This window comes from Cebus imitator, unplaced genomic scaffold (genome assembly GCF_001604975.1).
Source record: "Cebus imitator isolate Cc_AM_T3 unplaced genomic scaffold, Cebus_imitator-1.0 Scaffold49, whole genome shotgun sequence".
In the NCBI taxonomy this organism is placed as follows: Eukaryota; Metazoa; Chordata; class Mammalia; order Primates; family Cebidae; genus Cebus; species Cebus imitator.
The window spans coordinates 1,654,296-1,666,607 of record NW_016107364.1 but is presented as its reverse complement, the minus strand read 5'-3'; the positions used below and the strand labels follow the sequence as shown (position 1 = coordinate 1,666,607).

The following is a 12,312-nucleotide window of genomic DNA, read 5'->3' as shown; positions in this document are numbered from 1 at the left end:
TTTCCTTATAATCGCAGACAACCTGTGTCCAGTAAAAGAAAACAGAAAGCCCTGCAAGTTCTGGTTACATAGTAAATCACAAGCCCCCAGTGGTTTTCTGAGAACAGCATCTATGACATTTTAAACATTGATATCCACAGACCTGTGCCCATTTTGTTCTTCTCTTTACGGTAAAATAGCTGAGTTCTTTTTAGGTGTATTCTTTCTTTCTTAAAGAATTTTTCATTTAGAACCTCTCTTTTTTCTCAAGGTTAAATGGAAGCTGATCAGCGTTCAGACGGAATCCACCTCACGTAGCTCAGATGGATGGCCAAAGGGAGCAACATTGTCAATGACAAGGAAACACTCACCAGAAAGACAGTGCATGACATGATGTGTAGGACAGCTAGGCTGCTTCTTTTGCTTCTGAATGTTCCCCTTTTCATATTTTTGATTACCCTTGTCATAGGAGCAGACTGGATTACATATACTTTTGCTAATAAGAAGGCTTTTTTTTTTACAGCACTATTTTAAAAATAGCTATTCAACATAACAATCTTAATTTTGGTTTTCAACAATTTAAGTGAGTATAATCTGTCACCCTCAGCACATGTTTGATAAATACTTGTTATATATAGATGGATATAGCAATATCCATATTTGCGCGCGCACACACACACACACACACACACACACACACACACAAGTAGAGCTACAGGGCCCTGCTTAATAGTGTGTTCTGAATTTCATGTTCTCTTAATTGTCGCTGGGTTTATTTATATGCAGTTATGGTACCATTTGTAGAGCTTACTGGGTGTGTCCCTGTCAAAACTTTAAAAGCCACAGAGCTTGTAGAGGGTCACCATTATGTCTAGGAACAGACCCCGTGCTCAGATGGGAGGACTGCGCTGTGAGGTCAGTGAGAGGTGTCCACCACCCAGGCATACCCCAGCGTGGCCAGCTTTTCCCAGTGCTGAGGTTTCTGCTACTGTCAGACCCAAAGAATTTTGTTTATTTAAATAACTTCATAGGATTTGGATTCTATTTATGTAAAACATAGATTCCCCCAAAGAAATTCAATAAATAAAGGACTTAGCCACTGAATCAAGGAAGCAGAACTCCAGTTTTTAACCTTCCAATGGGACTGGGGCTAGACCCGACCCATTTCAATTTGTACTGCAATTGCTCTTCCAGGAGGCAGAGGGTGCAATGACCCCACCGACGGGTTCAGGACAGACTGTCTCTCTGGTCAGCAGCGGCTCTCTGTGTCATTGGATGAGGCTAGAGCTGTAGCTGAATCCGTAGCTGCTGGACCGTGACAAGGGCTGCTGGGCCTCTTCACTCTGCTCTGGGGCATAGCTGGGAAATGTCTGTGCACGAGACATCTTTGACGCACCAAACCCATGTCCTAGAGAGGAAGAAAGAAGACCTGTACTAAGAAACAGATTCAGAAGCACAGAAGGATAAAGACTATATCTACCTATCTGTCTGTCTACCTATTTATTTTTAAAAACAATAAATAAGGCAGCAGCTTTCATGTCTTCAATATTGAGCTCAAGGTAAGTTGAGAAAAACTGAGCAATTTTGTTGCCCTGATCCTTGATGAATTAAAATGTATTCAGATCTCAGTATTTCCTCCAAATGTACTTTGCCAAAAAGTCTGGATGCCGGAGAGCTAGGCAGATTTTCTAGGGAATCTCAAACTTCTAATATTCTTCAACTTTTGAAATAAAAGCAGAAAAGCTTTTCCCCAGAAAAAGCTGTTTTTGATGGAGAGCCTATAAGCTGCTTTCTTTTCCTTTATGCTCAATTTCAGCATACTAAAGCAAATTACACACTTTCTTAAAATCTCTGGAAACAGGCAAGCTATGCTTTATCCTAACCAGTAACCATCAATTATGAGGAAAAGGCTTTTACAAAGATAGAGGTAGAGATTCTGACTTATCCTAGTGGTATGTGAGTCACCGTAACTGAACTCACTTCCTGATATGGTTAACCCAAACAATTAAGCCCAATGGTTACCAAAATGGCCTGAAAATTAAATTCTATACAAAATACATTTAAAGAAATTTCTATCTATGCTTTTGGTTGTTCAGCTGCACCCCTGCCATGAGAAATAGTCTATCACAGACCAGAATCAGAAGTGATTACCCAAAACATATCAGAATGCTAACAATGTACAGAGAAAAATATGCATACTAAGGCTTCAGATGAACCTTCCAGTCGTTTCCTCATCTTTCTTTGTTTTTTCCCCTCTCATCCTTTTTAAGCCAGCAATTATTCTTCATACTTGAGAATAATTTGTATCTAATGGATGAGCTTAGTGGGAGAAGAAAAATAGATGTAGTAAGTCACGCTCTTTCCGAGTTTCTGTTTTACCCAAAGGAGGGGCTGTGCTGAGTCTGATTTGTGTGTTATCTGATCGTTTGGTCGAGGAACACAGAGAAGACAGTCTGTTAACCCCGAGCACCAACCATCTATCTCTGTGTCAGGCTCCTCAGGTGGCTCTGTCCTTGGCAATGTCAATCACTTTAAGCCTGTTTTATTGCCAGGTGTGTCTGGCGCCGCGGAAAATATTCTCTCAGTGTGGGATGCTTGGGAGGAAGGGAGGAAACTCAAATGAACAGGGTGATAAAAGGCTAATTAAAACGGAACCACTTAACCACTTAGAGGCAGAACTACTTAAACGTCAAAAAACTGAGAAAATTCTTGCATTAAAAAAAAATTATTTTAGATTCACTATGTCCTGGATTCTGTTGCTGTCCACGTCAAGGAAAGCACACCAGGCTCACCAAGAGGGGATCAGAGAAAATAGGGGCTTTTCCCCGGCACCTCCTGCCCCACGCCCCTGGCTCTGAGTTTTTCTGAGTTTCCAGAACTTTCTGCCCCACAGCACCTGCAAGCCCTACTAACCCTTCCCTTCCCTCTCTCCCAGGGCCCTGTCTCGCTCTCCCCCCCTTGCCCGCAGGCCTGAGGGTTGTGATGCCTCCTGCTGTTTCACATGCTGGCATTTTTCTCATCGGTTCCCCCAGCTCCTTAAGCAGACGCCTCGCCTCATCAAATTCTCTTAATAGCTTCAGCTGAGTGCATCTTTCTCGCAGGACCTTGATTATATAGTGAAGGAAAAATGAAGCAGGGCAGAGGAGGGGAGGAATTAGAGTTAAAGGATGGATTAAGGCAGTGGTTAGGAAAGAAGCTGGGAGAGGAGTTAGGGGCGGGACCAGGGGAGGTGCTAGGGGAGGAGTTAGGCAAGAGACTAGGGGAGGGGCTGGGGAGAAGCTAGGAGAGGAGTTAGGGGGAGACTAGGGGAGGTGGCTAGGGGAGGAGTTAGGGGAGGGGCTAGTGAGACTAGGGGCGGAGCTAAGGAGGAAATAGAGGAGGGGCTAAGGAGATAGAGGAGGGGCTAGAGAGGAGTTAGGGACGAGGCTGGGGAGGGGCTAGGGAAGGAGTTAGGGAGAGACTAGGGGAGGAACTAAGGAGAGGAGGCTGGGGGAGAAGCTAGGGGAGGAGTTAGGGAAAGACTATGGAGGCTCTAAGGAGAGACTAGGGGCGGGACAGGGGAGGGGGATAGGGGAGGAGCTGGAGGAGGAGTTAGGGAGAGATTAGGAGTGGATCTAGGGGGTGACTAGGAGTGGAGCTAGGGGAGGAGTTAGGAGACAATCTAGGGGAAAGTCTAGGGGTGAGACTTGGGGAGGACTTACAGGGACTAGGGGAGGAGCTAAGGTAAGGGCTAGGGAAAGAAGCGGTCAGGAGAGTAACTAGGGGAGGAGTTAGGGCAGCAGCTAGGGAAGAGACTAGGGAAGAGGGGAGGAGCTGGGGGAGGCTCTAGGGGAGGGGCTAGGGGAGATTTTAAGGAAGTGGTTACAGGTTAGAGGTGGGATCTCTGGAGCTAGAACACCAAATATATATGCGGCCTCTGCTACTTACTAGCTTGTAACCCATCGTAAGGGAATTACTTCATCTCTGGGTTTCTCAGTTTCCCTATCTAAAAATTCTGGATGATAATAGTGGCACTTAGCTTATATGATCTTTCTGAGTATTAATGGATTACCTGCTGTGTGCTGTCACCATGCCATGGGAGTATCCAAGCAGGATCGGTAACTAGGGGGGTCGGTGTAGGCCTCCCTACGGAGGCTGCATTCTGGCATGATGAAATGACAAAGTTCTAATACACTAAGGTGATATGGGAAAAAGCACTTGAAAGTTTTAATGATTGTATCTCTTACCATTGACTCTAGATAATATTTCCTAGTTTCTGTAATTGGGGATACTGGCACTTACCAGCATAAGAGAGCTGGAAAGTCTAATATTAAGATAACGCTCCTGGCTTCGGTTTTATCCTGTTATTTTTAAACAGTTTTAGACATATCTGAAAGAGAACAAATGCTGAAGCACCTTTAATTCACATTACTTGTGGGGTGAGAACTGAAGCTTAAGTTGAAAATTCAAAATATACTTTGCCTATTAACACAGTTTTTAGAATCCTAGAATCTTAGATGCAAATAGTCAATCGTGCGATTACTATTTACAATAATCTATTAAAGCAATTCAAGGCTCCACAGGAAAGATAAAGTATGGAAGATACGGTCCCTTTCAGAGTCCACATGCTGTTCTGAATGATGGCCAGAGACAGACAACAATAAACATCAAATCAAGAATGCATTCAGCCAGTGCTATAGAGGGTCACAGAAGAAAGCCAATGGGGCTTAGAAGAACATGTTATAAAACTGTGCACATCACTTCAATAATCACAAATAGCTTCCCCTGCAAGTGTCTAAACTGCCCCACTACCATGGGCTGTTGAAACAGACAGGCTTGAGTTCTTCCATGTCTTTTGGAGCCTCATTTTTCTGCATGGGGAGAATAAGGTATTTTGAAGACTGAAATGAAATATCTAAGAGGACACCTAGTATGATAGGTACGCAATAAATGTTAATTTTCTTTTTTCTGCACTAAAAGGGTCATATTCTTGCATTTTTTTCCTCAACACCTATGCTTTCTCCACCATCTCAATATGCTGTCCCTCTTGCTATGATTCAAATTTGTCCTCCAAAGTTCATGTGTTGAGAACTTAATTTTCAATGCAACAGCATTGGACAGTGGGGCCTAATAAGAGGTAATTCTGTCATGAGGGCTCTTTCATGAATAGGTTAATGTCATTGCCACAGAAGTGGGTTGTCACAGAAGTGGCTTTGCTATAAAAGTGAATTCAGCTCCTTTGTGCTGTCTCATCCCATCTTGCCTCTTAACCTTCCACATAGGATTATGCAAGCAGAAGGCCCTTACTAGATGTGGGCCCCTCAATATTAGACTTCCTGGCCTCTAATATTTCTTTTCTTATGAATTAGCTAGTTTGTGGTATTCTGTTATAGCAACACAAAAAAGACTAAGACATTCACTATGACATGCTTAGAATATTTTCCCCTTCAAGGTCAGCATTGCTTTCTTCACCTCCGCTGTGAAGGATTTCTAGTCTAATTAGAAATTAAATGATGATTTCTCTTACTGCAACCATTTCTTTACATATAATTCACAAATGATGCTATTTAATGCATATTACAAAAATAGCATACTTGAATCAGTACTCTATATATGAAGGTTTTGTAAATGCTGTTTGATTTTGGCAACAATGAGTATGAGAATAAAAGAGATAAATAATTAAGCTTTTTTCAACATTCATTTGAATTATGCCCCTAGGCAGTGTTGATGGAAGCAAAACAAAATAAAAATCAACTTTGTGTCTTAAATGAAAAACCTGACGCAACAGACTTGCTCATCACACTATACAAGGACTCTATTAAATGCTACCTAAACTTTTCCTCCAGATCACCCACTAAAGACAAATAAGGTGAATATGTACCTTTGGGCTCTGAGGGATGCTACAATTTAAAGGCAGTAAAATTGTTAATGGTTATTGGTTTATTTTAAAAGTCCTGTTATCTTTTCTAATCTTTTGTGTATTGATGTTTGTTTTAATAGAAAATACTATTTTCTACCCACGTATCTAGGTGATGTTGACAATCTGAGGGAAAAAAAGACCATATCACATTTATCTTGTAGTTCCAGGATACTCTGAAATGACGCTCATACCACCACTATCCACCAACTTCTCACTGGGTTATGTATGCATGCCCTAGAAATGCAGTCCCATTTCATCAATAAGAAAATATATTGGCTACAGAGACATTAAAACAGTTGCTTTATTCCGCCAAAATTATATGACCCTCTCTCTAATTCCAGGAACTCAAGAGTATCATACAATAAAAGCAAAACCACTCTAGCCTCAAAAACAAGCTTCCCTGCTGTGTCATAAAACTCCAAACTAGTAATGGACTAGAAGGAGCACAAATTAAGTAGCAAATAACAATCAAATTGAAATGCAAGACCAGAGATTCACATTATGAATGGAAGACAAAATGGAGAACAACAGCACATTGTGAATATCCTCTCCTTCCTGAGGAATTAAGAAATGCATTGTTGCTGACACAGAGTGACCGCCAAGGATTCCCTTTTTGCTAGCCTCAGATTTTTTATCTTACTAACACTGATATTCTGAAACATGTACAGAATGTGTAATAACTAAGTCAGGGTAATTGGGATATTCATCATCTCAAACATTTATCTTTTTTTTTTGTGTTGGGAATATGTAGTTCTTCTCTTCCAGCTATTTTTGAAAAATACAATCAATTATTGTTAACTATAATTTATCTACTGCACTGTGGAATACTGAAATGTATTCCTTCTATCTGACTGTATTTTTGTCTCCGTTAACCAACTTCACTTCATATCCTTCTTCCCCTTTCCCTTCCCAGCCTCTGGAAACCACAACTCTATTCTCTGTCTCCATGAGATCCACGTTTTCAGCTCTCACATATGAGTGAGAACTTGTAATATTAGTCTTTCTGTGCCTGGCTTATGTCATTTAACATAATGACTCTAGTTCCATCCATGTCACTGCAAATGACAGGATCTCATTCCCTCTTATGGCTCGATAGCATTCCACTGTATATAGGAACCACATTTTCTTTATCCATTAATCTGTTCATGGACATAGGTTGATTTTATTTCTTGCCTATTGTAAATAGTGCTGCATTAAACATGGGAATGCAAATATCTCTTTGGCATACTAATTTCCTTCCTTTTGGATATATAGCTAGAAGTAGGATTGCTGGATCATATGATAGTTCTACATTTCGTTTATTTTGAAAAGTCTCCATTTTATTTTTCATGATAGCTGTACTACTTAACATTCCCACCAACAGTAAGTGAGCATTCCCCTTTTCCACCTAAATAGCATTTGTTATTTTTTGTCTCTTTGATAATAACAGTCTAAGTGGGATGAGATAATATCCCATTGTAGTTGTGATCTGCATTTCTCTAATGATTAGTTATGTTGAGCTTTTTTATGTATCTGCTTGCCACTGTATATCTTATTTTGAGAAATGTTTATTCAGGAGCTTGCTTATTTTTACCATTTTGCTTTTTGTTTGGTATTGTTTGAGTTATTTATATTCTGATTATCAATCCCTAGTCAAATCAATAGTTCAGAAGTATCTTCTCCCATTCTGTAGGTCATCTCATCACCTGGTTAGTTTTTTTTTTTTCCTTTGCTGTGCAGAAGGTTTTTAGCAAGATATAATACCATTGGTCTATTTTGCTTTTGTTACCTGTGCTTTTGTGGTCTTACTTCCAAAAATCTTCATCCAGACCAATGTTCTTTAGCATTTCCCCAATGTTTTCTTTTAGTAGTTTCATAGTTTTAGGTATTACATTAAAATCTTTGTTCCATTTTGAGTTTATTTTTGTATGTGGTGAAAGATGGGGATCTAGTTTAATTCCGTGTATAAATAATGAGTTTTTTTCAGCACCATTTATTAAACAGACTGTCCTTTATGTAGAGTGTGCTCTCAGCACCTTTGTTAAAAGTGAGTTGGCTGTAAGGGCGTGGATTTATTTCTGGGTCCTCAACTCTTTCCCACTGTTCTGCGTGCCGGTTTTTTGCCAGTACCACCATGCTCTTACTATGCCATTGTAGTCTGCTTTGAAATTGGATAGTGTGATGTCCCAGCTTTGTTCTTTTTGTTCAGGACATCTTTGGTTATTTGGGATCTTTTGTAGTACCATGTAAATTTTAGAATTGTCTTTTCTACTTCTGTAAAGAATTCACTGGTATTTTGATAGGGATTGCATTGAATCTGTAGATGGCTTTGGGTATTATGGACATTTTAACAATATTGATTCTTCCAAACCATGAACATGGAACATCTTTTTATTTTTTGTACTCTTCAATTTCTTTCATCAGCATTTTATAGTGTTCCTTGTTGTAAATATGTTTTACTTCTTTGGTTACATTTATTCTTACATATTATATTTGTATTAATGGCTATTGTAAATGAAATTGTTTTCTATATATTTGTAGCCATTGTAAGTGAAATCGCTGTCTTTATTTTTTTTCAGATTGTTTGCTGTTAGTATATAGAAACACTGCTGACAGGCCATAATGAATAAAGAGATTGAAGGAGTAATAAATGTCTTCCACCAAAGAAAAGCCCAGGACCTAGTGGATTCACTGCTAACCTTTGCCTAACATGCAAAGGAGAACTAATACCAGTTTTACTCAAACTTTCAAAAAAATTGATGAGGAGAGGATACTTCCAAACTTAGTCTATGAGGTAAGTATGACTCTGATACTAAAACCAGACAAAGACAGGAAAAAAAAAAAAAAAAGAGAAAACTACAGGCCAATATCTCTTATGAACATAGGTTCAAAAGTTCTTAACAAAGTAATAGCAAATAGAATTCAACAACACATGAAAGAGATCATTCACCTTAATCAAGTGGGATTCATCCTCAAGATGCAAGGATGGTTTAAAAATCAACAAACATGGTACATTACATCAACAGAATCAAGGACTAAAACTAAAACTATACAATCATTTTAATGGATGCAATAGAAGCACTTGATACAATTTCACATCCCTTCATGACAAAAAACTCTCAACAAATTGGACATAAAGGGAACATATCTCAACCAAATAAAGGCTATTTTATTGAATGTGGAAAAATTGAAAGCCTTTCCACTAAGGACTGGAACAAAACAAGAGTGCCCACTTTTACCACTTTTATTCAACATAGTAGTAGGAGCCTTAGGCAGAGCACTTATGCAAAAGAAAAAAAGAACATCCAAGTTGTAAAATAAGTCAAATTATCCTTGTTTGAAGATGTTATGATCTTACATTAAGAAAAATCTAAAGACTCCACCAAAAAACTCTTAGAAGTTAAACACAAATTTACCAAAGTTGCAAGATACAAAATCAATGTATCATGTATTAATTATGCTTAGAAATACTGGGACTTATTGCCAACATCTTTTCTATAAGCTGTATCTGAATTTTACTCAATTTGTTTTCATTGTAAATCAAACCAGACTATTCTGGTTATGATTTGATCATTATGCTCTCCTAGAGTGCTTCTGAAATTTCTTTGGAGATCTCAGGGTCTCAATAGCTTCATGACCTTAAATAGATTCATTTATTGGGGGTATCAAGGCTCATGTTCAGCACATTTGAGACAATAGGGAATGAAGATCAATGGTTTCAACCCATAAAGACTGATTTAGAAAAGCCATAATATAATAACCACTGTTCGTTGTACATATATTTCATGTACATCCAGTGCTAAGTACCTTAGAAATCATATTTAAAAAAATCCTCATATCAACTCTGTACAGTGAGATTGCATGTTGTGATGGATTTTATGTGTCAACAGGAATGGGTTAAAGAATGCCCAGATAGCTGGTGAAACATTATTTCTGAGTGTGTCTGTGTGGGTATTTGAGGGGAGATTAGCATCTGAATTAGTAGACTAAGAAGATCTGCCCTTACCACTGTGGGTGAGCATCATCCAATCCATTTGGATAGAACAGAAAGAGGAGGATGGCAAATTTTCTCACGTTTGAGTTGGAACAACCATCTTCTTCTGCCCTCAGACACCAGAGCTCATGGTGCTTGGGCCTTTGGACCATGGGACTGACTCCATGGGCTCTCTTGGTTCTCAGGACTTCAGACTTGGACTGTGTCACACTACTGGCTCTTTTGGGTCTCCAGCTTGCAGATGGCAGATCATGGAACTTCTTGGCCTCCACAATCAGGTGAGCTAATTCCCACAATTGATCTCCTCTAATTTATCTATACGTATACTATTTGTTCTGTTTCTCTGGAGAACGTTCACTCATACACATATGTTTGTTTTACATGTGGAAAAACATAAATTAGAAGCCCAAAGGTATTTAACAACTTGCCAAGCTAGATAGTGCAGAAAGAGTCAGATCTAGGTTTCCTGGAAACAGAAGACAAAGCATTGCCCTTAACATGTTCTACTTTTTCTTATAAGAGCTCTTTAAACACTTGGGTCACTTTAGGATACAGCACAGCTTCAGAGAAGAAGTAATATCAGTTTTCACAACTCAATGCCTTAAGACTTGATTGACACACCTTTAAAATGGTGAAGTGTGTTGCTGAAGAACAATAAACACTCAAACAAGTAAAGCTATGTCTTAGTCTGCTGGGGCTGCCATAATAAAATATCACAGACTGGGTGGCTTAAACCACATTTGTTTTCTCAAGGTTTTATAGGCTGGAAGTCCAAGATCAAGGGTGTTGACAGGGTTGCTTTCTGCTGAGGCCTCTTTCCTTGTTTTGCAGATGGCCATCTTCTTGCTTTTTTTCCTTGTTTTACAGATGGCCATCTTAAATATGGCATGTCCTCACATGGCCTTTCCTCTGTGTGTGGGCATGTCTGCATCCGAATCTCCTCTTCTTGTAAGAATACCAGTTGTGTGCCGGGTGCGGTGGCTCACGCCTGTAATCCCAGCACTTTGGGAGGCTGAGGTGGGTGGATCACGAGGTCAAGAGATCGAGACCATCCTGGTCAACATGGTGAAACCCCGTCTCTACTGAAAATACAAAAAATTAGCTGGGCATGGTGGCGCGTGCCTGTAATCCCAGCTACTCAGGAGGCTGAGGCAGGAGAATTGCCTGAACCCAGGAGGCGGAGGTTGCGGTGAGCCGAGATCGCGCCATTGCACTCCAGCCCGGGTAACAAGAGCGAAACTCCGTCTCCAAAAAAAAAAAAAAAAAAAAAAAAAAAAAAAAAACCGCATGTAAAAAAAAAAAAAAAAAAAAAAAAAGAATACCAGTTGTATTAGATGAGGTTCTATCCATACGATCTCATTTTACCTTACTTATCTCTTTAAAGATCTGATCTTTAAATACAGTCATATGGGTTTAGGGAGTCAACCTATGTATTTTGGTGGGAATAAAGTCAGTCCATAACAAGCTATAAAAATCAAAATAAATCAGGAGATATTAACTCATGACATCTTTCTTTTTTCTAAGGATTGTTTTCTTTTCTTTCAGCTTCATTGAGGTATAATTGGTAACAAAAACTGAACATAATTAATGTATACAATTTGGTGGGTTTGGATGTTGGAACAATTATTTTCTTGACCTTTTCTCTGGGGATATTTGTACTTGTTTGTGAAATTATATAATCTGGCTTAAAATTACATACAGTGATTAAATATGGCATGTAATTTCTGATTCTTCAAATTGTCAAAAAATTTTGTTTAATTTAATGGCTGTCATATGCCACTACGTTTCTGATATAAACTGTCAAATTGCATTGCACTAATTTATATGCCCACCTAGTGGAAATAAAAGTAGTTTAACATTAGATAGACATAGATATTATCAGATTTTAAAAAATATTTTCTTCTAAGTTGAATACAACAAATTGCATCTCATTGTTTAATTTCTTTTTTTCCCTACAAAAATAATCTAATTTTTTGTGCCCAAATTTGTGTTTTCTGGGTTTTGTGTCTTGATAACAAATATTTCTTCATTGCAGTAACATTAAAATATTTTCTCCTACTTTCTTCTTAATACTTCCATAAATTTCTTCTAACTTTACTCATTAATTCATTGGGAATTTATCTTGGTTCTCAACCTAAGCTAAGGAATCCTATGTTGTGTAATGGTTAATAGCATAAACTCTAAAGTAAGAGTACTTGGTTTGACTTCCAGCTCGACTACTTACTAGATGGATGACATCCAGAAAATTCTTTACTCTTTCCCTCGAGTTCCTCAGCTGTACAATGGCAATCATAATAGTTTCTACTAATAGAATCATGTATTAAACGAGTTAGTACATAATGGTGCAGGATAATAGTATATTGCAATAGTGTTAGTTTTTGTCCTGTTCAGAATTTTTAGAAATGTCTCTTTGTTTCCTGCATTTTAAGCTTCATGATGAAAAACTGTATTTTTTTTTTTT

General features: G+C 38.7%; 1 protein-coding gene and 1 long non-coding RNA gene across 4 annotated transcripts in view; one reads left to right on the top strand and one right to left on the bottom strand.

The window, feature by feature from the left end:
• Positions 1-647: 647 nt before the first annotated feature.
• The window catches only part of DOK6 (docking protein 6), a 449,269-nt gene continuing 437,604 nt past the window's right edge, over positions 648-12,312 (bottom strand). The window contains exon 8 of the mRNA XM_017527520.2: positions 648-1,387. Coding sequence (XP_017383009.1) covers positions 1,248-1,387 — 140 coding nt within the window. The 3' untranslated portion in view covers positions 648-1,247. The remainder of the gene's footprint in view (positions 1,388-12,312) is intronic.
• Positions 1,406-10,894, top strand: LOC119471077. 3 transcript variants are annotated; one of them, XR_005200070.1, is made up of 4 exons: positions 1,406-1,538; positions 5,677-5,827; positions 8,437-8,651; positions 10,037-10,894. It is a non-coding gene; the product is annotated as an uncharacterized LOC119471077 (long non-coding RNA). The 3 variants fall into 3 exon arrangements; XR_005200068.1 differs by having other exon boundaries at positions 9,968-10,894; XR_005200069.1 differs by lacking the exon at positions 5,677-5,827 and having other exon boundaries at positions 9,968-10,894.